The sequence below is a fragment of the Oncorhynchus mykiss genome, chromosome 23 (assembly GCF_013265735.2).
Source record: "Oncorhynchus mykiss isolate Arlee chromosome 23, USDA_OmykA_1.1, whole genome shotgun sequence".
NCBI classification, from domain to species: domain Eukaryota; kingdom Metazoa; phylum Chordata; class Actinopteri; order Salmoniformes; family Salmonidae; genus Oncorhynchus; species Oncorhynchus mykiss.
The window spans coordinates 37,582,811-37,610,633 of NC_048587.1; the positions used below are offsets into that span (position 1 = coordinate 37,582,811).

General features: G+C 42.2%; 1 protein-coding gene across 1 annotated transcript in view; it reads right to left on the bottom strand.

The window, feature by feature from the left end:
* The window catches only part of prim2 (DNA primase subunit 2), a 107,380-nt gene that overhangs the window by 40,226 nt on the left and 39,331 nt on the right, over window positions 1–27,823 (bottom strand). The window contains exon 8 of the mRNA XM_021580908.2: window positions 1,202–1,269. Coding sequence (XP_021436583.2) covers window positions 1,202–1,269 — 68 coding nt within the window. The remainder of the gene's footprint in view (window positions 1–1,201; window positions 1,270–27,823) is intronic.

A 27,823-nucleotide genomic window follows, 5' to 3' on the forward strand; every position in this document is an offset into this window, starting at 1 on the left:
GAACGTCTCAAAGTGAAATGGAATCATCTGTGGGACCTAGCGACCGACGGTCCAAGCACAGGCTTTGGGCTTATGCTGCCTGCTCCATTCTGATGGAGCGGGGCCCTGCCAGCTATCGCTTCTGTGTCCAAATCCTCTTGTTTTCCCGTTTCGATTCAACAGCTAGTTTGCTTAAGGACACGGGTTTGTTTCGAGGGCACAAGCTGGCCCCATGACACTACCTTATCTGGCTGCCCCAGCATGCATTGCAACACAGTGGGAAGCGTTCTGCAGTCAAAACAACCTAAGTGACTGCAATGACAGATCCAATTAAAAGAGGCCTCAATCGGACTTCCTTAAAAACCAAATGAAACAGCTGGTTGGTAGAGTTGTCTTTGGGGAATGCTTCTTGTTTCCCTATCCTTTACAATCATTGAAGGCTGCAGGGGGGGGGGGGTAGATGGCCAGTGAGACGCAGGTGGAAGGGCTGTAACCTAGCCCAGGACTTCCTGGTGGGTCCTTTTCTGAAAGCCAGGATGGGCTTTAGACCTGTAGGGCCCAGGTTGGATCACTCCTACACAGAGCAGGGGACTATGCCTGAGGCTATTTCAGAAAGCCATTGAAAGAGAGCATGTGTGGAAGAGATTTCAAGGAGGGAGAAAAAAAGAGATTGCGGGAAATTGTAATCTGCAGAGGTCGTCGTGGCGATACAGAGGGATTCCTTGCCTTTATTTTGCTCAGGCAGTCTGTCGGTCATGGGTGGGTGGATACTGTCGGGGCCTGGCTCTAAAAATAAAATCCCTGGCTTCCAGTTGACACATTAGCCTTGCTGTTTGCGTTCCATTATCACAGTGTTCGGAGACAGAGGGGACACGGTCTCAGAGGGAATCTAGCGTTAGGAACATTAGGCCTTTTCTGGGAAACGTGGCACACAAAGCGGATTCAGGAACATTTGTGACGTGAATTTGAGTCGACCTAGAAATGAACTTAAAAATAAATAAGTACAGGTTTTTCTTTGGAGGGGGAGGGCTTCTTTTCAACAGAGGACTCAAGGTGCGAGTTCACCACAGTTATTTCAGTACCCTTTCAAATCGGGTTCCTGCCCCGTTAGTTTTGTCAAGCTGTATTTTTTGGGAGTGCAACCATAATGACTATATTGTCATAATGAATAAACTAAAGCAGCAGCAGAGAAAGCAATAATGCTACTAATGATGCCAATTACCTGAGGTGGTTAAGCAGAGGTTGGAGTCGTTCATCAGACTGCACTGCTGGTAGGGAGCGGGCTGTCAGCTGCAAAGAAAAAAAAGGGCACCACATGAGAAACAGTAGCACATCAACATGTTTGGAAAACACCAGTGAACGTTGCTGAACATCGAATGTTACTGTAATAACACTTCAATCTAAAAAGCAGAGGATATAGCCAAGGTCTTACAGAGTTTTACACCCTCACTGAAATGATATCACTCCATGGCTTATGGAGAGATCCTTGCCAGTTGGAAGAATTGGGACACCAACCCAGCGATGGTGATTCATGTTTTACACAAGAGATATTTTATGAACCTCAACCACGAAGAGCCTTTTATCCCTCTCTGCACAAATTCCACAATTCTCACCATCAATTTTATTTACGAATATCCCATAAGCATCCGACTTGGGAAAGCTTCCACTTGGAAGTTTCCGCACCAAGCTCTAACGTGATTCAGCCTTAAAACATGTTTATAAAACTGAACAAGAAAGAAATGCCCCAAGAAAGTCTTAAACTTCCTCAGGCCTTTAGAAAAGACGCAGAGATGCTAAACTTAGAAGATATGGATCCAACGAGGTCCAAAATGGCCACCGAAACAATTAAAGCACATACAGATCTTTCGCCCTGCAAGGGTCATCAATTAATGCTGAAACCAGCGTGAGAAGATATCTGTTTAGCGGAGCTAGAACAGAGACAATGATGAAGAGACGTGGCATTGTGAGCTTGATCAAACTATTGAAACGGCGACAAATTGGATACCGTGGCCAGTCCACTGTGCCCTTTTCAGTCAATTGATCATCGCCTCCAGATCATAGGCGGTACCTTTCAGAGATTAAGAAAGAGCCACATATATAAAAAATAAAAAAAACTGACGCTGCAAACTGTAAAGGATGTCTTGTCTCGTGGAGCTGGAGACAGATTTACTGACACATGGGTCACTTACCTACAACAGCTGCTCACCCCATTGATTGCTTCATTTTTCATGTTTATTGATCTGCATGCTGGCATTAAGTATAAGCATTTAAAAAACGTAGGCCTTGCTGTGCAGGTACAACTTAAGCATACTAAACATATATCTAACCATATATTACAAATTCAACAATCATGATATGGGTTTTCTGCTATCGACAATGACTATATAAAAAAAAGCCTATGTTTTTAATCTGATCAGATTTCTCAATCCCAAAAGGTTAATCAGAATAGAACAAATCGGGCTTGCTTGACACGTCAGCCATAAATTGATACCGTACAAATGTTATTGCATCCTAACAACTGTAGATGCAAGACTGAAAAAAAGACACTGAAAACAGGAAAATATTTATGTCTCTTGAAATAAAAAATTACTGAGCGGGGAAATCTAGTCAGATGGAGATCCAGCTTTGAGTTTGACGCTCTTTTAACTACATGCTTTCTGTGATATCCCCTCACCGTCCTTGACGGAAGAGAATCACCATTTTAATAACACACAACAGCCACAATGGCATACTTATATGGGTGGAAGGAAAGGGTCCATTACCCCATTGCAGCGGCTGGTGAACCGGATAATTGCCACGAACGACGAACGGGAGTGACTCCCAATTTCTGAAGTCTAGCAGAGTGGGGTCAGTCTGTCTCGTTGTAGAGGAGCCAGACAAAAGATGAATCTCATACACTGACCGGAGAAGGATAGTGTCCTTCCTCCCCAGATTCATTTCCATAACAATCAAGTCCTGCTCTACTGTCTGCACATGGATATTTGATCCTGATTGGATACCGGATTGGACTCCGATCCCATTTTTGCAAAGCCTCGCTGCCACTTCATATTTATTAAATAATATATATCTTCATGAAGCCAAAGCAGAAGGACTTGGCTGTGTAACAACAACAATTGCTGAAGCATGCCTATCCGTGGAAGAAAGCATGCCTATCCGTGGAGTCAACTATTTTAATAAAAGGGAAGAGCAAAACCTTGCAAAAGTATTTCAGTACTCTACCAGTTTAACTTGAAGGGGGCTTTGACGCTCGTCGGATGTGGCAGGGTTTACAAACTATCACGGACTACAAAAAGAAACCCAGCCGCAAGCTGCACAGTGACGCGAGCCTACCTGAAGTTAAATTCCTTCTATGCTTGCTTTGAGGCAAGTGACAACCATGCATGAGAGCACCAGCAGTTCTGGCTGACTGTGCGATCTCGCTCTCTGTAGCCGATGTGAGTAAACAGGTTAACATTCACAAGGCCGTGGGGGCCAGATGGATTACCAGGACACGTATTAAGAGCATGCGCTGACTAGCTGGTGAGTGTCTTCACCGACATTTTAAACTCTCCCTGACCCAGTCTGTAATACCTACATGTTTCAAGCAGACCACTCACAGGGACCACGCGTCCCTGTGCCAAAGAATGCCAAGGTAACCTGTCTAAATGACTATCTCCCCGTAGCACTCACATCTGTAGCCATGAAATGTTTTGTAAGGCTGGTCATGGCTCACATCAACATCATCATCCCAAACACCCAAAATCCACTCCAATTCGTATAGCACCCCGACAGATCCACAGATGATGCAATCCTTATTGCACTCCACACTGCCCTCTCCCATCTGGAAAAGAAGAACACCTATGTGAGAATGCTGTTAATTGACACCATAGCGCCCTCAAAGGTCAACACAAAGCTCAACACTAAGCTCAGGACCCTGGTACTGAACACCTCCCTCTAACTGGATCCTGAATATCCTGACAGGCCACCCCCAGGTGGTGAAGGTAGGCAACAACACATTCGCCATTGTCATATTTACAGTCGTACGTGGCCACGCACGACTTCGACACCATCACTACATCTGACGACACGACGGTGGTATGCCTGATCACCGACGACAAAACCGTCTATGGAGAGGAGGTCAGTGACCTGAAAGATAAAGGAGCTGATTGTGGACTACAGGAAATGGAGGTCTGAGCAAGCAACCATTCACATCGACAGGGCTGTACAGTAGTTGAGTAGGTAGAGAGCTTCAAGTTCCTGTGTCCACATCATTAAGGAATTAACAAGGTCTACATACACCAACACAATCGTGAAGGAACGGAATAAAAATAAATAAAATAACCTCTACCCCGCAGAGGCTGAAAAGATTCTGCATGGGCCCGCAGATCCTCAAAAAGTTCTACAGCTGCACCATCAAGAGCATCTTGACTGGCTGCATCACCGCTTGGTATGGCAACTGCTTGACATCTGACCACAAGGAGCTACATTGCCATCCAGGACTTCTATACCAGGCAGTGTCAGAGGAAAGCCCTAAACATTTTCAAAAGACTCCAGCCACCAAAGTCAGACTGTTCTCTCTGCTCTCACACGGCAAGTGGTAGCGATGAACCAAGTTTGGAACTAAACAGGACACGGACTAGCTTCTACCCCCAAGCCATAAGACAACTAAATAAAAATAAACTAAACATGCAACAAGAAAATCTGTCAATTTAAATAAATAAATTAGGCCTCAATCCATAGATTGGGCAGGGGTGCTGCCATGGGTGGGCATAGGCCCACACACTTGGTAGCCAGGCCCAGCCACTCAGAATGAGTTTTTCCCCCACATAAGGGCTTTATTACAAACAGAAATGCTCCTCAGTTTCATCAGCTTTCGGGGTGGCTGGTCTCAGACGATACCGCAGATTAAGAAGCTGGATGTGGAGGTCCTGAGCTGGCGTGGTTATGCGTGGTCTGCGGTTGTGAGGCCGGTTGGACGTACTGCCAAATTCTCTAAAATGACGGGAGGCGTCTTATGGTAGAGAAATTAACATTAAATTATCTGACAACAGCTCTGGTGGAGATCCCTGCAGTCAGCATGCCAATTGCAGGCACCCTCAAAACTTGAGATATCTGTGGCATTGTGTTGTGTGACAAAACTGCAAACATGCTGGTCAATCAGCTTCTTGATATGCCATTCAGGTGGAGGATTGATTGTGGCAAAGGAGGAATGCTCTCTAACGGGTATGAAAACAAACGTGCACAAAATTGGATCTAAATCAACTTTTTTGCATATGGAACATTTCTGGGATCTTTTATTTCAGCTCATGAAACATGGGACCAACACCTTACATGTTCCGTTTATATTTTTGTTCAGTATAGTTAGGACCACAATGGAAATAATATTTTAAGCTTTGTGTTATCCTTGATGGTTTTCTTAAATTGTATGTGGACGTGTCACCGGCTGGAGTGCCTTTATGAATGAATGAATGTGTGTGTGTAAACTCTGCAAAAAGTCCTCTTACTGTCAACTGCGTTTATTTTCAGCAAACATAACATGTGTAAATATTTGTATGAACATAACAAGATTCAACAACTGAGACAAACTGAACAAGTTCCAAAGACATGTGATTAACACACACAAAATAATGTGTCCCTGAACAAAGGGGGGGTCAAAAGTAACAGTCTGTATCCATTGTGGCCACCAGCTGCATTAAGTACTGCAGTGCATCTCCTCCTCATAGACTGCACCAGATTTGCCAGTTCTTGCTGTGAGATATGTTACCTCACTCTTCCACCAAGGCACCTGCAAGTTCCCGGACATTTCTGGGGGGAATGGCCCTAGCCCTCACCCTCCGGTCCAACAGGTCCCAGATGTGCTCAATGGGATTGAGATCCGGGCTCGTCGCTGGCCATGGCAGAACACTGACATTCCTGTCTTATAGGAAAACATGCACAGAACGAGCAGCATGGCTGGTGGCATTGTCATGCTGGAGGGTCATGTCAGGATGAGCCTGCAGGAAGGGTACCACATGAGGGAGGAGGATGTCTTCCCTGTAACGCACAGCGTTGAGAGATTAGCTGCAATGACAACAAGCTCTGTCTGATAATGCTGTGACACACCGCCCCAGACCATGACGGACCCATCACCTCCAAAAATCGATCCCGCTCCAGAGTACAGGCCTCGGTGTAACGCTCATTCCTTTGACGATAAACGTGAATCCGACCATCAACCCTGGTGAGACAAAACCGCGACTCGTCAGTGAAGAGCACTTTTTGCCAGTCCTGTCTGGTCAAGTGACGGTGGGTTTGTGCCCATAGCGGACGTTGTTGCCGGTGATGTCTGGTGAGGACCTGCCTTTTACAACAGGCCTGCAAGCCCTCAGTCCAGCCTCTCTCAGCCTATTGCGGACAGTCTGAGCACTGATGGAGGGATTGTGCGTTCCTGGTGTAACTCGGGCAGTTGTTGTTGCCTGTACCTGTCCCGCAGGTGTGATGTTCGGATGTACCGATCCTGTGCAGGTGTTGTTACACGTGGTCTGCCACTGCGAGGATGATCAGCTGTCCGTCCTGTCTCCCTGTAGCGCTGTCTTAGGCGTCTCACAGACGGACATTGCTATTTATTGCCCTGGCCACATCTTCAGTCCTCATGCCTCCTTGCAGCATGCCTAAGGCATGTTCACGCAGATGAGCAGGGACCCTGGGCATCTTTCTTTTACTGCAGTGTTTTTCAGAGTCAGTAGAAAAGCCTCTTTAGTGTCCTAAGTTTTCATAACTGTGACCATAATTGCCTACCGTCTGTAAGCTGTTAAGTGTCTTAATGACCTTCCACAGGTGCATGTTCATTAATTGTTTATGGTTCATTGAACAAGCATGGGAAACAGTGTTTCTTTTTAAGTGGGAGAACTTGCACAAATGGTGACTGACTAAATACTTTTTTGCCCCACTGTATGTATGTAAAAATTGTATAATAAATTCAATCAAATCACTCAACTAAATAGCTACCCGGACTATCTACATTGACCCTCTTTGCACCAACTCTTGACTCGTCACATATCTATACTGTTGCCTCGTCACTTTACCTCTAACTATATGTACATATCTACCTCGCACCCCTACACATCGACTCGGAACTGGTAGCCTGTGTATATAGCCAAGTTATCGTGACTCATTGTGTATTTATTCCTTGTGTTATAATTTCTCTCTCTGCATTGTTGGGAAAGGCCCATAAGGATGCAGTTCACTATTGCTTACAAGGCATGAAACAAAGACATTTTTATTTGATCTTAAAGGGATACTTCAGTATTTTGGCAATGAGGTCCTTTAACTACTTACCCAGTATTAGATGCTAACACTAGTTAGCATTGGCTCCTGAAACTACCTGAAACTTCCTTCATACTGTACACAGACATAAAAATGGTATCCATGAGTTCATCTGACTCAGGGGAAGTTGAAAAGGGGCCTCATTGCCAAAACCCCAAAGTATCCCTTTAACATTTAAGTTTCATAACAATATGAAAGGTTCTAGTGTTCTTCTGGCAAACAATTATGGGTGAAGGGAAAACAACATTAATCAAAAGGTCCAATGCAGCCGTTAATCTCAATATAAAATAACTTCTGGGTAAGAATGAAGTGCCTTATTATGAAAAATAGCTTCTTAGCAAAGAGCATTCTCTCAAGAAAGAATTTTGTTAAGACTGTCTGAATGGGGAGGGGAAAACTGAAAACAAGATGTTATTGCCAGAGGTTTGGAACTTTTCTTATTGGTTTATGAACTGGTGATGTCACCAGGCAGGCCAAAACTCCATCCCATTAAAACCGGCTGAAATTTCACATAGTCTTTTCAAACAGTGCTTACACTAAAAGGGAATTATCATAATTTTCACAGTATTAGTCCAACCTCAGTGTGGAATTGTATATAAAAACACTAGCGAATCTTGTTTGACTGCACTGGTCCTTCAAGAAAAAACATCTAAACATACATTTGGCGTGCACATCACAAGAGCACTTTATGGTGCAATTTTACATATTCTGTGCAAATAACTGTGTTAAGCATTTAAGTACATTTGGCTACACCAATTACAATTCCTTCCTGTATTATATTAATGTCAATACAGAATTGTTCCAGGACTATAGTGTTGCACTGATGTTTCCCACATAAGCGCTTCCCAAAACACCTGGGCTGGTTTAAATATTTGCTCTGTGGCTCACAATAGTTTTAATATGACTGACACTATATGACCCTTTACAATGTACAACACATGTACTTCCAGTCAGTTATTGGACAGTAACTGAATTGACCGTTTAATGGAAAACACTTCAGTCTATTTCTGAGCAGAAAGGTTGTCATAATAACCTCAGCAACTTGAAAAAAAAAATAATATATATATATATATATTTCTCCATGCCATCATCTACAACTTAATGGCGTAAATAGGTTGCTTTCTGAAGTTAAAAAGCACTTGAGAGAGAGAGAGAGAGAACACAGGGAAAATGCCTGTGGTTCACTGGAAAGCAATAATACATAATGACAAGACAGCTCCACCAACAGGCCAAACTGTAGAAAAACAGGTTCTCAAGAATACCGTTTTTCCTCATCTTTACAATGATAATTGTGTAGTCTATTCAAATAACAGTCTCAAAAAATATAACTTCAGGGTTTTCAAGGAACGCTGACAGAATTGCGTTAGGCACTGCCCCTAAACTATTAGTATGAGGGACCAATGCACTGTTCCCCATTGGATGTCGACCAAATAACACAGAATCCATCTGGATACAGAGAGGGCTTGAAAGCTAAACTTGGGGGGCTTGTGAACCAGACTGCCTCTGAACTTAAATCCAACTTTTTCATTCTAAGACTGACTGGGGTCATGCATCTGAAAGCAAATAAAGTCAGTTGGATATCTTAATGAGCTTACACACAGACAGCGATAGTGTAATGCAACACTGGGGGAAGTTAAACTAGACTAAGAACTGGTGCTGAATGGTGAGACTCCTCAACCAGCCAAGAGCACTATAGGAAGATTGATACTTCAGTGGCACTGTGAAAGACTGCATGCTTCATAAATGAGGCAGTTACAACATATGTCCCTCATTAGCCCTGGATCCATTTCTTCATCAGCATGGGTCATCTGTACCTTGGACTGGCGCTCCATGGAAACAGCTTGCCAAGCATAAGCACGTAGCGAAAGGGGGAGGAGGTGGAGGAGATGGGTGAGAAAGATGGGGGGTGAGTTGGGGCGGTTTCCAAAGTTACTCATCTCTAGAGCGTTGGTCAATAAAGAGCGTCTGTGGGAACGTCATGACATCCCAGCTGCCTACGTTTGCAAAGGTCGACATCACATTGACTTCACAAATGGCTCATTTGCATGCATCTAATGATTCCCTAGTCAGCGGTTCTCCAGGTTTTAAAGACTTTTTTGAAATGGGTAAAATGTCACAATTGCTGCAAAAAAGGTTACGTGTCAAGAAACACCAATTCTCTTTAGAGAAAATCTGGGTTTAGAAGCTCTAGTAAAGAGATATTTCAATAAATACATCTTAAGGACCTTTACTCATTCGACAAAATGACAAGCAAAGAACATAGGACATCGAGTACGGTTATATGCACGCAATACGATTGTGGATATTCGGATATACAGTTCACATACACCTTAGCCAAATACATTTAAACTCAGTTTCACACAATTCCTGACATTTAATCCTAGTAAAAATTCCCTGTCTTAGGTCAGTTAGGATCATCACTTTATTTTAAGAATGTGAAATGTCAGAATAATAGTAGAGAGAATGATTTATTTAAGCTTTTATTTCTTTCATCACATTCCCAGCGGGTCAGAAGTTTACGTACACTCAATCAGTATTTGGTAGCATTGCCTTTAAATTGTTTAACTTGAGTCAAATGTTTTGGGTAACCTCCCACAAGCGTCCCACAATAAATTGGGTGAATTTTGGCCCATTCCTCCTGACAGAGCTGGCGTAACTGAGTCAGGTTTGTAGGCCTCCTTGCTCGTACACACCTTTTCAGTTCTGCCAACAAATTTTCTATAGGATTGAGGTCAAGGCTTTGTGATGGCCACACCAATACCTTGACTTTGTTGTCCTTAAGCCATTTTGCCACAACTTTGGAAGTATGCTTGGGGTCATTGTCCATTTGGAAGACCCATTAGCAACCAAGCTTTAACTTCCTGACTGATGACTTGAGATGTTGCTTCAATATATCCACATACTTTTCCTCCCTCATGATGCCATCTATTTTGTGAAGTGCACCAGTCCCTCCTGCAGCAAAGCACCCCCACAACATGATGCTGCCACCCCTGTGCTTCACGGTTGGGATGGTGTTCTTCTGCTTGCAAGCCTCCCCCTTTTTCCTCCAAACATAACGATGGTCATTATGGCCCATCAGTTCTATTTTTGTTTCATCACACCAGAGGACATTTCTCCAAAAAGTACAACCTTTGTCCCCATGTGCAGTTGCGAACCATAGTCTGGCTTTTTTATGGCAGTTTTGGAGCAGTGGCTTCTTACTTGCTGAGCAGCCTTTCAGGTTATGTCGATATAGGACTCGTTTTCCTAGGGATATAGATACCTTTGTACCTGTTTCCTCCAGCATCTTCACAAGGTCCTTTGCTGTTTTTCTGTGATTGATTTGCAATTTTCGCACCAGAGTACATTGATCTCTAGGAGACAGAACGCGTCTCCTTCCTGAGCGGTATGACGACTGCGTGGTCCCATGGTGTTTATACTTGCATACTATTGTTTGTACAGATGAACGTGGTATGAAGGATGAACCAGACTATTTTTCTTTCTGGGGTCTTGGCTGATTTCCCCATGATGTCAAGCAAAGAGGCACTGAGTTTGAAGGTAGACCTTGAAATACATCCCCAGGTACGCCTCCAATTGACTCAATGTATGTAAATTAGCCAGAAATTTCTAAAGCCATGACATAATTTTCTGGAATTTTCCAAACAGTTTCAAGGCACAGTCAATTTAGTGCATGTAAACTTCTGACCCACTGGAATTGTGATACAGTGAATTATAAGTGGAATAATCTGTCTGTAAAAAAATTGTTGGAAAAATTACTTGTATCATGCACAACGTAGATGTCCTAATCGACTTGCCAAAACTATAGACTGTTAACAAGAAATTTGTGGAGTGGTTGAAAAACAAGTTTTAATGACCCCAACATAAATGTATGTAAACTTCCGAAATTCAACTGTAACAGTTCATTTAAAAACGTTAAAATGCTTTGGAAGAAGTACGATTTCCCTAATAATCCTGTTTACATGGAAATCAGGCTACTTGATGGAACCTAAATAATTGCCGAAAAATGACAAGTAAAATAAACGTTCTACCACAGCGACCATGTTATTTTCCCAAAGCATATTTGATTCAGAGTTCGGACATAAAATGTTTGTATGTGAACTATTTCTAATGTGCATACTTTCAAAACTCACTTCACTCGCGCATAAGAGGGCTGCTTGTGCTACCGGTGCTAGCACATGTCCAGTTCAAATACGCCGCCGGAAAGCCAATTAAGCTGCTTACATCTCCTAATAATTTGAAAGCTTACTCAGAAAACCTGTTGTTTTAATCGGTGTATCCGTACTTTGATTATCTTAAAACGGCGTATGGTCAACATCGGAATACAACGTTTACATGACTGATGCCATAATCAGTTTAATATTAAGTGTGTATATTAAGTGTGCATGTAAATATACTCAGTGATGGGTATTGGTTCCCAAAATGTACCGTATTAGTGTTCATTATTACGCAAACACATTCAACATGAGACTCCGCTCTAGCGTTTGCATGTTGCATGCAGCATTTGCCAATGGTGTGGTATAACTGGAAGGTCATTACATTAGGAAGAAATTGAAATAATATCAACCCCGATATTGAACATATGCAACCACAAAAACAAAAAATGTGCCCACTTTACTCCCGAGTGAATTTTAGACCGTGGGGATATCTATGCATCATTTAATTCTCAAGCGGCACAGATGTTCCTACGGTTTGATATCTCCCCATCAAATCAGCTTAGGTATTTACTTTTCATATCGTTTGTGACATCGATCTAGACTTGGCGATAACCTTATTGAAAACAAAACCCTCATACACATTCTCTAAAAATGTTAGGGGCATGAAATGCTGTAAGCAGGATGATTGCTGATGTGGTTCCAAATCCCAAGATGTCACTCTTTATTGGCTATTGGATTAGAATGGTCTGGATATAAGACGGAAAGTAATCTTCCCCTTGTTGACAGAGACATCAGCATCTCGATAGGCAATCAGTAATACGGAAATTGACTTGACAAGATGCACTATCCGGAACCAGCGAAGGGTATCTGTCCAACAAAGATATGGATGTTTCAGCACTAGGGGTTGAGTAAAGGTGTACTGAAATTGCGACACTGCAAGAGAGCCACAATATTGGCTATTTCTGTGCACATTCATTTCAGGAGCTTTGATGGTTATCGGAGAGCTAGCAAATAAATCATTTGACAAGTTAATGAATACAATAGGGAAATGTGTTCATGATCAGTGAACAGGGACTATCTCAACGTATGTTGGTGGTTAACCAAGCCCTGTGGTAGCATGATTACACATACCTCTTTAAAAACACACCTCAATATTGGCAGGGTCACTCATGCATTGTTCGTGTATGAATAAATGACATTGTTAACATGCTCTGACAATGACACTGCAGATGGCAATGTGTCTACTAATTTAGAATTGAGACCATGTTCTGGTGGCATGGGTATCTGAGGGCACTAGTTTAAAGCCTGCAAAGACAGGTGCGCTGAAAACTGGTTGCTAAGAAACACTAGCTCCACGCCTTGAGCATCTCAACATTACCACCTTAGAGGGAAATGAAGACAGGGGAGGGAATATTCTACTACAAAGACTCAGTCATTATGCCTAACACAATGCAAATGAATAAATACATTTGTTTATGGAGTGTCAACAAATCAAACTGTATTGTAAATAACTAAATGAAATGTTATACATGTGTTGCCAGCGGGAGACATTCAAAAGTTTTGATATCATGGATGGTCAGTCCTTGAATCCATAGCTTTGTCTATACATTTGAGAGTGGTTCCATTTCTCCAGCTCCATCTCAGCTTTTTACTGAAACAGAGGCGAGGAGTTGGCTTTGTTATGGTTTCAACTGTTGATTGCCGCTTTATGGAGTTAAATTAACCTACATCGGGAGTAACTGCCTTCAGCATCCCCTACTTTCACAGACTATTGAAAATAAAATGTCATGATGAATCACATTGTGGCCTTGGTGACCAGTCACAAGCTTGCTGCACCATCATCATTATTTATTTGATTTCAGCCAAGAAGCCCCATGATGCCAATTAGAACAGAGGAGCTTTCAGGAGCTGATTGATTAAAAACACCAACTGTCTTGCTAGCATTACAGCAAAATGTCATTTTATGCTAATTCAGGGAGGCTCGGGGACAGCAGTGAAAGTGCAGAGTAGGCATTAAAGCTTGGCAGACCATGCAGATGGCTGACATATGAATTGATGAGAGGTGCAGGACCGTTTAAAAAAGTCTGAATACTGTGGATCACCACTTCACTTTACACAAACGGAGCTACTGATATTTTAATGTAACCACCTAACCAAAGGTATGAAGGTGGACATAGCATCAGAACACCTATGCACATGTACGCACATCTTAGGAGCATGGCTTTAACTCCAGGAAATATAAAAGAGCAGATTATGATTCTGTTCACAAACAACATTATGCACAAACTGTACAAAAGGGTCAAGATGGGATTCATTTGAACTAATTCCAAAGCATCAACTTCTATATATATGAATTTAGCCTTTGAGAACAATTATGAATGAAATAGTTCAATTCTTATTTTACCTTCAGTCACTTCACACAGGAAAAATACAAATCAGAAAAAAAACAAGCATGTATTCAATACCATTTCAAGTCTGTATAAATTCCAATGACCTTGAATTTAAATCACCGAAAAAAAGGTCTGTATAGTGCATTTAACAGATTGTTAAAACTCATCTGGGAAGGAAGAAGTAGTGGATAGTTGAAAAACATCCGTCCTTTATTTGATCAGCCAGTGTAAGACATGCTGAACAACTGAGGGGAATGCTGGTGCGCTATAGTGAAATATCACAGTAGATCACACAAGCAATTTCTTCCCTGGCTCAGCGATGAGTTAAAGGTCACCCATCTTAAAGGGAAAAGACTGTCTGCCTCCAAACACAACTCCCCGCTTCTAGGGACCAACAAGAAGCGTTAACACAATGGCAACATTACATGTCAGATTGCGACACAGTACTCAATCTACAAGGTGCTGAACTAAAAGTGCTGGAGGACAAACAGGGGGGAAAACCTTTTCATATACAGAGACAAATGGCGACAAAAAAAAGTCAAGCATTTCCATATTTTCTGCGCATCAAGATGGCCTAAAACGTGCACTTCATGTCAGATACACCTGCAAGGTGTGTGGCCTGGAAGAACATGTGCAGTACAACAACAAAAGCAAAGAAAAGGGCGATTCGACGCCAAATGAAGGCTAGGTCCCTGAGGGCAGAGGGATCTCTCAACACTTCATAAATGTCTGCAGTTCCCACATACTGGCGTGTCTGGGAACGACCTAATGGGCTGGCAAGATCTAGGGACACCAGAGTCAGTGAAATTCACCAGGCAAAATGGGCTGGGGGAAAAAAGGTTGAGGGCAGAGAGACATGTAGTCACTGAACGTCCCTGAAATACATTGGAAGTTCCTCATCCTCAAGCTCCAAAGGATGTCCATCATTTGTTGTCATATGTCAGCGTAATGGCCAATGAGTAAAGTATGGCCTGGTTTGTGGTTTAGACTGTCATTACAACCTTACATTTTCTATTCAGAAATGAATTGGGCCTAATGTTTGGTTAAACTACGACGCCAACGACATATAATTAATTTAATGGTTTATGTTTGGGTATTAAACCCTCAAACACATTTGGTCCATGCTACACACAAAAAAAAATCCCCTTCAGCCTAATTCAAATTAGGTTAAACTGCTATATGGGCATACAGTGGGGCAAACAAGTATTTAGTCAGCCACTAATTGTGCAAGTTCTCCCACTTAAAAAGATGAGGCGCCTGTAATTTTCATCATAGGTACACTTCAACTATGACAGACAAAATGAGAGAAAAAAATCCAATTTTTTTAATGAATTTATTTGCAAATTATGGTGGAAAATAAGTACAGTGCCTTGCGAAAGTATTCGGCCCCCTTGAACTTTGCGACCTTTTGCCACATTTCAGGCTTCAAACATAAAGATATAAAACTGTATTGTTTTGTGAAGAATCAACAACAAGTGGGACACAATCATGAAGTGGAACGACATTTATTGGATATTTCAAACTTTTTTAACAATTCAAAAACTGACAAATTGGGCGTGCAAAATTATTCAGCCCCTTTACTTTCAGTGCAGCAAACTCTCTCCAGAAGTTCAGTGAGGATCTCTGAATGATCCAATGTTGACCTAAATGACTAATGATGATAAATACAATCCACCTGTGTGTAATCAAGTCTCCGTATAAATGCACCTGCACTGTGATAGTCTCAGAGGTCCGTTAAAAGCGCAGAGAGCATCATGAAGAACAAGGAACACACCAGGCAGGTCCGAGATACTGTTGTGAAGAAGTTTAAAGCCGGATTTGGATACAAAAAGATTTCCCAAGCTTTAAACATCCCAAGGAGCACTGTGCAAGCGATAATATTGAAATGGAAGGAGTATCAGACCACTGCAAATCTACCAAGACCTGGCCGTCCCTCTAAACTTTCAGCTCATACAAGGAGAAGACTGATCAGAGATGCAGCCAAGAGGCCCATGATCACGCTGGATGAACTGCAGAGATCTACAGCTGAGGTGGGAGACTCTGTCCATAGGACAACAATCAGTTGTATATTGCACAAATCTGGCCTTTATGGAAGAGTGGCAAGAAGAAAGCCATTTCTTAAAGATATTCATAAAAAGTGTTGTTTAAAGTTTGCCACAAGCCACCTGGGAGACACACCAAACATGTGGAAGAAGGTGCTCTGGTCAGATGAAACCAAAATTGAACTTTTTGGCAACAATGCAAAACGTTATGTTTGGCGTAAAAGCAACACAGCTGAACACACCATCCCCACTGTCAAACATGGTGGTGGCAGCATCATGGTTTGGGCCTGCTTTTCTTCAGCAGGGACAGGGAAGATGGTTAAAATTGATGGGAAGATGGATGGAGCCAAATACAGGACCATTCTGGAAGAAAACCTGATGGAGTCTGCAAAAGACCTGAGACTGGGACGGAGATTTGTCTTCCAACAAGACAATGATCCAAAACATAAAGCAAAATCTACAATGGAATGGTTCAAAAATAAACATATCCAGGTGTTAGAATGGCCAAGTCAAAGTCCAGACCTGAATCCAATCGAGAATCTGTGGAAAGAACTGAAAACTGCTGTTCACAAATGCTCTCCATCCAACCTCACTGAGCTCGAGCTGTTTTGCAAGGAGGAATGGGAAAAAAATTCAGTCTCTCAATGTGCAAAACTGATAGAGACATACACCAAGCGACTTACAGCTGTAATCGCAGCAAAAGGTGGCGCAACAAAGTATTAACTTAAGGGGGCTGAATAATTTTGCACGCCCAATTTTTCAGTTTTTGATTTGTTAAAAAAGTTTGAAATATCCAATAAATGTCGTTCCACTTCATGATTGTGTCCCACTTGTTGTTGATTCGTCACAAAAAAATACAGTTTTATATCTTTATGTTTGAAGCCTGAAATGTGTCAAAAGGTCGCAAAGTTCTAGGAGGCCGAATACTTTCGCAAGGCACTGTATTTGGCCAATAACAAAAGTTTCTCAATACTTTGTTATATACCCTTTGTTGGCAATGACAGAGGTCAAACGTTTTCTATAAGTCTTCAAGGTTTTCACACACTGTTGCTGGTATTTTGGCCCATTCCTCCATGCAGATCTCCTCTAGAGCAGTGATGTTTTGGGGCTGTTGCTGGGCAACACGGACTTTCAACTCCCTCCAAAGATTTTCTAGGGGGTTGAGATCTGGAGACTGACTAGGCCACTCCAGGACCTTGAAATGCTTCTTACGAAGCCACTCCTTCGTTGCCCGGGCGGTGTGTTTGGGATCATTGTCATGCTGAAAGACCCAGCCACGTTTCATCTTCAATGCCCTTGCTGATGGAAGGAGGTTTTCACTCAAAATCTCACGATACATGGCCCCATTCATTATTTCCTTTACACGGATCAGTCGTCCTGGTCCCTTTGCAGAAAAACAGCCCCAAAGAATGATGTTTCCACACCCATGCTTCACAGTAGGTATGGTGTTCTTTGGATGCAACTCAACATTCTTTGTCCTCCAAACACAACGAGTTGAGTTTTTACCAAAAAGTTATATTTTGGTTTCATCTGACCATATGACATTCTCCCAATCTTCTTCTGGATCATCCAAATGCTCTCTAGCAAACTTCAGACGGGCCTGGACATGTACTGGCTTAAGCAGGGGGACATGTCTGGCACTGCAGGATTTGAGTCCCTGGCGGCGTAGTGTGTTACTGATGGTAGGCTTTGTTACTTTGGTCCCAGCTCTCTGCAGGTCATTCACTAGGTCCCCCAGTGTGGTTCTGGGATTTTTGCTCACTGTTCTTGTGATCATTTTGACCCCACGGGGTGAGATCTTGCGTGGAGCCCCAGATCGAGGGAGGTTATCAGTGTTCTTGTATGTCTTCCATTTCCTAATAATTACTCCCATAGTTGATTTCTTCAAACCAAGCTGCTTACCTATTGCAGATTCAGTCTTCCAGCCTGGTGCAGGTCTACAATTTTGTTTCGGGTGTCCTTTGACAGCTCTTTGGTCTTGGCCATAGTGGAGTTTGGAGTGTGACTGTTTGAGGTTGTGGACAGGTGTCTTTTATACTGATAACAAGTTCAAACAGGTGCCATTAATACAGGTAACGAGTGGAGGACAGAGGAGCCTCTTAAAGAGGAAGTTACAGGTCTGTGAGAGCCAGAAATCTTGCTTGTTTGTTATTGACCAAATACTTATTTTCCACCATAATTTGCAAATAAATTCATTAAAAATCCTACAATGTGATTTTCTGGATTTTTTTTCTCATTTTGTCTGTCATAGTTGAAGTGTACCTATGATGAAAATTACAGGCCTCTCATCTTTTTAAGTGGGAGAACTTGCACAATTGGTGGCTGACTAAATACTTTTTTGACCCACTGTATACACTATGTATACACAAAAGTATGTGAACACCCCTTCAAAATGAGTGGATTCGGCTATTTCATCCACACCCAATGCTGGCAGGTGTATAAAAATAAAAAAAATCACAAAAGAAAATCGAGCACACAGCCATGCAATATCCATAGACCAACATTGGCAGTAGAATGGCAATACGGAAAAGCTCAGTAAGTTTCAACGTGGAACCAACAAGTCAGTTAGTCAAATTTCTGCCCTGCCAGAGCTGCCCCGGTCAACTGGAAGTGCTATTATTGTGAAGTGGAAATGTCTAGGAGCAACAGCAGCAGGTCACACAAGCTCACAGAACGGGACTGTTGAGTGCTAAAGCACGTAAAAATGGTTGAAACACTCACTACAGAGTTCCAAACTGCCTCTGGAAGTCGTCGGACGCTACATTAAATGGGTTTCCATGGCCAAGCAGCCGCATACAAGCCTAAGATCACCATGCACAACGCCAAGCGTTGGCTGGAATGGTTTAAAGCTCTCCACCATTGGACTCCAGAGCAGTGGAAACACATTCTCTGGAGTGATGAATCAAGCTCCACCATCTGGAAGTTCGACGTACGAATCTGTGTTTGGCGGATGCCAGGAAAATGCTACCTGCCTGAATGCATAGTGCCAACTGTAAAGTTTGGTGGAGGAGTAATAATGGTCTGGGGCTGTTTTTGATGGTTCGGACTAGGACCCTTAGTTCCAGTGAAAGGAAATCTTAACGCTACAGCATACAATGACATTCTAGACAATTCTGTGCTTCAAACTTTGTGGTAACAGTTTGGGGAAGGCCCTTTCCTGTTTCAGCATGACAATGCCCCGTGCACAAAGCAAGGTCCATACAGAAATGGTTTGTTGAGATGTGTGTGGAAGAACTTGACTGGCCTGCACAGAGCTCTGACCTCAAACCCATCAAACACCTTTGGGATGAATTAGAACACCAGCTGCGAGCCAGGCCTAATCGGCCAACATCAGTGCCCCACCTCAGTAATGTGCTTGTGGCTGAATGGAAGCAAGTCCCCTCAGCAATGTTTTAACATCTAGTGGAAAGCCTTCCCAGAAGAGTAGAGGCTGTTAAGGCAGCAAAACAGGTGACCAACTCCATATTAAAATGTTCATGAGTTTGGTATAAGATGTTCAATGAGCAGGTGTCCACATACTTATGGTCATGTAGTGTATGTGCCTATACACGAAATAAACCTTTACAATTCTAACTGCAACAATTCCATTTCAGTAAATAATATCTTGAAAATTCATCTCACTTCTCTAGTTTGTCAATTGCAAATTAACTAAATTTAGAAGTACGCCATCGGAAAATTGCGAACAATGTTTACCCACCGATATTGTGCACAAGCTATGCATTGGCAACAAGGTGCTTCACACACGTACAACGCGGTTAATGTAGAGTAATAATAAAAATACAAAAATGGGAAAGTTCAATAAGCAATTCATCTTAAAAGAGAGAAGAGTAATGGGATGCCACAACAGTGACTACAAGGCAGAGCGGAACCTGCTGGTTCATGTGACACAGGCTCTCCTTGTGAAGATTTCCACCCGCACTGCTCTGGGAGATGAAGACTTTAATATTTAAACAGCCTCTCTTCACCACAAGAAGCAATGTGAAAAATAATTAGAATTTTGAAATATTCATCCGGTTGGCTTTTATACGCGAAAGCCTTCATCAAGGTGGAAGGAAAGGACTCCGCAGCAGCCCAGGTGGAGTTTTTACAGGTGGAATAGAATATCACAAACATGCTGGTGCGGTCATCCTAGTGACCTCAGGAACAAGAACCCGATAGGGGGTTAAATAGTGTTCCTTTTACACCAACTAGGAATGGTCCTATTATTAAAACCCCAACAAAGTACATTGTTATACAGTACCGGTCAAAAGTTTGGACATACCTACACATTTCAGTTTTTTTCTTAATAGTTACTATTAATAGTTACTATTAATTACTTAAAATTCATACAATGTGATTTTCTGGATTTTTGTTTTAGATTCCGTCTCTCATAGTTGAAATGTACCTATGATAAAAATTACAGACCTCTACATGCTTTGTAAGTAGGAAAACTTCCAAATACTTGTTCTCCCCACTGTATATATATTTGAAATTCTTCAAAGTAGTCACCCTTTAACTTGATGACAGCTTTGCACACTCTTGCACACTCTTTGCACACTCTTAGCATTCTCAACCAGCTTCATGAGGTAGTCACCAGGAATGCATTTCAATTAACAGGTGTGCCTTGTTAAACATACATTTGTGGAACTTCTTTCTTAATGCATTTGAGCTAATCAGTTGTGTTGTGACAAGGTAGGGGTGATATACAGAATATTGCTTATTTGAGCTGTTCTTACCAAATAGGGCTAAGAGAAACAACTAGGGTTGCAAACTTCTGATAAAATTCTGTAATTTTTCCGGAACTGTTCCATGGGAAATTAAGCCCGGAAATGTTGTTGAAATTCATCAAAACAGCTTATAACAGTGAACCTTTTTTGTGGGATAAACAAGGCAATTCTAGGTCTTGGGGATAGTTTAACCAAAATATGCCACAATTCAATAGAATTGCAACCCTCTAAATGCACAGTGCATTCTTCCATCACATGTACAGCTGATTCTCAAGATCTTGCACACTAATGAGATGCTATTGAGCCCACACTACTACACTGTCTGAGCCAAGGACTACATGCTTTCTGGTAAGTTTTGATTACAATACTGGGTGGGGTGAAAATGTTTTATATATGACATACTTGATTTTTTTTGTTAACTAGTAAATAGTAGCCTACAGCAAAGTGTTTAAATCATTTCTAACTTAACAATTTCTGCTAGTTAGTTTTTTCTACTAAACTCAGCAAAACAAGGTAGGTCCTTTTTCAGGACCCTGTCTTTCAAAGATAATTCGTAAAAATCCAAACAACTTCACAGATCTTCATTGTAAAGGGTTTAAACACTGTTTCCCATGCTTGTTCAATGAACCATAAATAATTAATGAACATGCACCTGTGGAACGGTCGTTAAGACACTAAAAGTGGCAGACCACATGTAACAACACCTGCACAGGATCGGTACATCCGAACATCACACCTGCAGGACAGGTACAGGCAACAACAACTGCCCGAGTTACACCAGGAACGCACAATCCCTCCATCAGTGCTCAGACTGTCCGCAATAGGCTGAGAGAGGCTGGACTGAGGGCTTGTAGGCCTGTTGTAAGGCAGGTCCTCACCAGACATCACCGGCAACAACGTCCGCTACGGGCACAAACCCACCGTCGTTTGACCAGACAGGACTGGCAAAAAGTGCTCTTCACTGACGAGTTGCGGTTTTGTCTCACCAGGGGTGATGGTCAGATTTGCGTTTATCTTTCAAGGAATGAGCGTTACACCGAGGCCTGTACTCTGGAGCTGGATCGATTTGAGGTGATGGGTCCGTCATGGTCTGGGGTAAGTGTGTCACAGCATCATCAGACTGAGCTTGTTGTCATTGCAGGCAATCTCAATGCTGTGCGTTATAGGGAAGACATCCCCCTCCCTCATGTGGTACCCTTCCTGCAGGCTCATCCTGACATCACCCTCCAGCATGACAATGCCACCAGCCATACTGCTCGTTCTGTGCGTGATTTCCTGCAGGACAGGAATACCAGTGTTCTGCCATAGCCAGCGAAGAGCCCGGATCTCAATTCCATTGAGCAGGTCTGGGACCTGTTGGATCGGAGGGTGAGGGCTAGGGCCATTCCCCCCAGAAATGTCCAGGAACATGCAGGTGCCTTGGTGGAAGAGTGGGGTAACACCTCACAGCAAGAACTGGCAAATCTGGTGCAGTCCATGAGGAGAGGCACTGCAGTACTTAGTATCTGGTGTGGCCACCAGCTGCATTGACCGTTACTTTTGATTTTGATCCCCCTTTGTTCAGGGACACATTATTTTTTTCTGTTAGTCACAAGTCTGTTTATGTCTGTTGTTGAATCTTATGTTCATACAAATATTTACACATGGTAAGTTTGCTGAAAATAAAGGCAGTTGACAGTGAGAGGAAGTTTCTTTTTTTGCTGAGCATACACCCCTCCAACCAGACATGCTTTATCTACTCATTTGCTGGATACAGTGTTCAACAGAGTTCAAGTGAAGGTCAAGCAAATCTTAGAGAAAGCAATCATCTCTGAAGGGTGGTCGAATGTTCGTGGGCAAGGAATAATTAAGTACATAATATCCACCGCTCAACCTGTATTCTACAAGAGCACAGATGCAGATGAGCTGAAGGCAGTAATCAATGATCTCGGACCACAGAAGGTATTTGCACTGGTGACAGACAATGCTGCGAACATGACGGCTGCTTGGTCTAAAATGTCCTACCCTCACATCACACCCATTGGTTGTGCTGCTCATGCATTGAATCTGCTCGTCAAGGACATCATGGCACTGAAAACAACGGATACACTCTACAAGAGAGCCAAGGAAATGGTTAGGTATGTGAAGGGCAATCAAGTTATAGCAGCAATCTACTTCACCATGCAAAGTGAGAAGAATAAGAGCACCACATTGGCGCTGCCCAGCAACACCCATTGGGGTGGTGGTGTCATCATGTTTGACAGTCTCTTGGAGGGGAAGGAGTCTCTCCAAGAAATTGCCATATCCCAGTCTGTCGATACGGACAGCCCCATCAAGAGGATCCTCCTGGATGATGTATTTTGGCAGAGTGGTAAGCAGCCTGAAACTCCTGAAACCTATAGCAGTAGCCATTGCAAGGACTGAGGGAGGCAATGCCATCCTGTCTGATGTTCAGACTCTGCTTGCAAATGTAAGAGGAGAAATCCATACTGCCCTGCCCACTTCACTATTGCTGCAAGCAGAGGAAATTGCAGTTCTGAAATAGATCCAAAAGCGTGAAGACCCAAACACGCTGAATGTTGAACTATGTGGGCAAGAGCATCATGGGCAAGAGCATCATGTCTGGTGCAGAGATCAACAAGGCCTATGGTGTCATCACTACAGTGTCTCGCCACCTTGGCCTAGATGAGGGCAAGGTTATTGGAAGTCTGGCGAAGTACATTTCCAAGCAAGGGCTTTTGGATGGAGATGCAATATGGCAGTGGTGCCAACATATCGCATCAGGGACTTTGTGGATCTGAGGCGCTTTCCCTTGTTGCCTCCATCATCCTCCAAATTCCACCAACATAAAACCGCCTCAGAGCGCAACCTTGTTTGGGAATGAACACAAACACACAAGGGTTGAAAAATTGGTGGCCATCCTGGAAAATGTTAGGCTTTGAGCCTGACAATGAGTCATCCTCAACAAGGTTGGAAATTGACAGTGAAGATGAGACCTCAGTCTGATGTTCAAGAGGTGAACATTGAGGAGGTCTAGGGAGAAGACATGGAAGCCTGAGAGGAAGACAACCAAAGCTTTAGTTTCTAGACTATCATTTTACAGATGTATGTTGAAAACGTTTTTTGGGGGGGAGATGCGATGGATCATTGGGGATCATTCAATATTCCCTTTCTTTTGTTCAGTGAAAACTTCTCATGTGAAGAGTCAACTCATTTAATTAAAGTTCAATTCATAACTAAATAGTTTTTTATTTCTATTTGAAGGATTTAATCATTTGGAATAATGTCTACGTATGATAAGGCAAAAAGGTCTGTTTTTGTCTCCATATGATCTGGTAAATATATCCAATGCAAAAAACACCTTCATATAAAAGGTATTAATATTAATTTACCTATATTTCCGTTAATTCCCATATATTCCCACAGAAAGTTTCCACCTCTGAATATTCCTCAAAATGTGCAACCCTAGAAACAACAGTCCATCACTTTAAGACATGAAGGTCAGTCAATCCAGAATATTAAGAAACTTTGAAAGTTTCAAGTGCCGTTGCAAAAACCATCAAGAGCTATGATGAAATTGGCTATCATGAGGACCGTCACAGGAAAGGAAGACCCAGAGGAAAAGATCATTAGAGCTACCAGACACAGAAATTGCAGCCCTAATACAGTTTAAGTTGGAAGTTTACATACACTTAGGTTGGAGTCATTAAAACTGGTTTTTCAACCACTCCACAAATGTCTTGTTAACAAACTATAGTTTTGGAAAGTCGGTTAGGGCATCTACTTTGTGCATGACAATTATTTTTTCCAACAATTGTTTACAGACAGATTATTTCACTTATAATTCACTGTATCACAATTCCAGTGGGTCAGAAGTTTACATTCAGTAAATTGACTGTGCCTTGAAACAGCTTGGAAAATTTCAGAAAATTATGTCATGCTTTAGAAGCTTCTGATAGGCTAATTGACATAATTTGAGTTAATTGGAGGTGTACCTGTGGATGTATTTCAAGGCCTACCTTCAAACTCAGGGCCTCTTTGCTTGACATCATGAGAAAATCAAAAGAAATCAGCAAGACAGGAAAAGAATTGAAGACGTCCACAAGTCTGGTTCATCCTTGGGAGCAAGTAAATCTGTACAAACAATAGTACGCAAGTATAAATACCATGGGACCACGCAGCCGTTATACCGCTCAGGAAGGAGACGCGTTCTATCTCCTACAGATGAAGGTACTTTGGTGCGAAAAGTACAAATCAATCCCAGAACAACAGCAAAGGACCTTGTTAAGATGCTGGAGGAAACGGGTACAAAAGTATCTATATCTACAGTAAAACGAGTCCTATATCGACATAACCTGAAAGGCCTCAGCAAGGAAGAAGCCACTGCTCCAAAACGGTCATAGAAAAGCCAGACTACAGTTTGCAACTGCAAATGGAGAAATGTCCTCTGGGTTGATGAAACAAAAATAGAACTGTTTGGCCATAATGACCATTGTTATGTTTGGAGGAAAAACTGGTAGGCTTGCAAGCCGAAGAACACCATCCCAACCGTGAAGCACGGGAGTGGCAGCATCATGTTCTGGGGGTGATTTGCTGCAGGAGGGACTGATGTACTTGACACAATATAGATGGCAACATGAGGGAGGGAAATTATGTGGATATATTGAAGCAACATCTCAAGACATCAGTCTGGAAGTTAAAGCTTGGTTGCAAATGGGTCTTCCAAATGGACAATGACCCCAAGTATATTTCCAAAATTGTGGCAAAATGGCTTAAGGACAACAAAGTCAAGGTATTGGAGTGGCCATCACAAAGCCATGACCTCAATCATATAGAACATTTGTGGGCAGAACTGAAAAGGCATGTACGAGCAAGGAGGCCTACAAACCTGACTCAGTTACACCAGCTCTGTCAGGAGGAATGGGACAAAATTCACCAAACGTATTATTGTTTAACCAAAGGTAAACAACTTAAAGGCAATGCTACCAAAATACTAATTGAGTGCATGTAAACTTCTGACCCACTGGGAATGTGATGAAAGAAATAAAAGCTGAAATAAATCAAATCACTCTACTATTATTCTGACATTTCATATTCTTAAAATTAAGTGATGATCCTAACTGACCTAAGACTGGAATTTTTATCAGGAACAAATGTCAGGAATTGTGAAAAACTGAGTTTAAATGTAATTGGCTAAGGTGTATGTAAACTCCCTACTTCAAATGTAAATGCTTCAGAGTTCAAGTAACAGACATCTCAACAACAACTGTTCAGAAGGAGACTGCGTGAATCAGGCCTTCATTGTCGAATTGCTGCAAATAAACCACTACTAAATAGTACCAATAAGGAGAGTTGCTTGGGCCTAGAAACACACACAATGGACAGTAGAAATCTGTTCTTTGGTCTAATGATTCAAAATGTGAGATTTTTGGTTCCAACTGCCATGTCTTTGCGAGACGCAGAGTAGGTGAACGGATGATCTCCGCATGTGTAGTTCCCACCGTGAAGCATTAAGGTGGTGTGATTGTGACAGGTTAAAGGAAATATTCATAGCCTGTTATACATTAAAAAGTATTAGTAAGTTCATAGTATGTGAGGATCTTAAAACATCTAAGGTTAAAAAGATCATGCATTCGGTATTAGTTGATAGAGATTGATAACATTCATATAATTGTGTTAAAGTTCAAATCCGTCAAGCATACAAAGGGTGCGAATTGTGAGAGTAATGTGTAAACGTTATATTGATTACTTTATTTTGTGGTGCCTAAAAGTGTTAATCTGTGATCTACGAAATGCTCTTAATCTATGAGCCGGAGATTGATTGCTCTGGTCTCCACCCATATTCCTGGGGAAATCGTGGTCTTTTCTCATTGAACTAAAAGTTGAATTGAGTAAACACTGTATCACTCTCATGATTATTTCTCCCCTGTTTTCAGGGGCGTAACATGATAGTGTCACTAGCAAAGCACCCCCACATCTCCTGTGATTTAGGCACACTTAACCAGCATGGCATTCCACAGCGATACGCCATCCTGTCTGCTTTGCGCTTAGTGGGACTATCATTTGTTTTTCAACAGGACAATGACCCAACACACCTACAGGCTGTGTAAAAGCTATTTGACCAAGGAGAGTGATGGAGTACTGCATCAGATAACCTGGCCTCCAATCAACCAACCTCAACCCAATTGAGATGGTTTGGGGTGAGTTGGACCACAGAGTGTTGGAAAAGCAGCCAACAAGTGCTCAGCATATGTGGGAACTCCTTCAAGAAAAGCATTCCAGGTTGAAAGAATGCCAAGAGTGTGCAAAGCAGTCTAGACAAAGGCTGGCTACTTTGAAGAATCTCAAATATAAAATATATTTGGATTTTTTAACACTTTTTTGGTTACTACATGATTCCATGTGTTATTTCATAGTTGATGTCTTCACTATTATTCTACAATGTAGAAAAAAGTAAACAAATACCCTTGAATGAGTGGGTGTCCAAACTTTTGACTGGTACTGTATATCAAATTACAAAAGGCAGCTCAAATTTGATAACCTAACAGTAAATTGTGATGAGCCAGCAACCATAGCCTCCAACTTTTCTAAAGCACAACAAATATAATGCAAACCATCAGTGTCCTCCTAATCAACACCATTTCAAACTCTGTACGTGTAAACTACCCAAATTGATGACTGCCTGTCCAGTGCAACCATCCAGGCGACTCATTTAGACAGTGGAACAGACCATTCTCACCCCCATGTTCCCAAAGGCATGAATCTAACAAGAGCATGGGCAAATTATTTTTGAACAAAATGTTCAGTGTTCTGCATTTCAATGAGTGAACAGACACTGAGGCAGGAGGAGGGGGACACAGGGACGCATGATAAATGTTAGGACGGTGCAAGAGTGTTAGATGCCTGGCGAGTAGAGCCAAATAAAAGTCAGCTCAGGTTGTTGCTAGTGGTCCTCAAGGAGGCCATCTACTTCAAACAACATACATCAGGAAACAGAAGCAGGCTGAAAGTGACAGCCTCAGTGCTACAAATCAATTGGTGGCTAGTAGTGTGACATCTCCAGGTTACACATCAGAATTCTGGTCATGGCCATGTTAGTTGTCATACAACCACAATTTCAAATATACACTACATGACCAAAATGACGTGGACACCTGCTTGTTCAACATCTAAATTCCAAAATCATGGGCATTAATATGGAGTTGGTACCCCATTCGCTGCTATAACAGCATCCACTCTCCTGGAAAGGCTTTCCACTAGATGTTGGAACATTGTTGTGGGGTCTTGCTTCC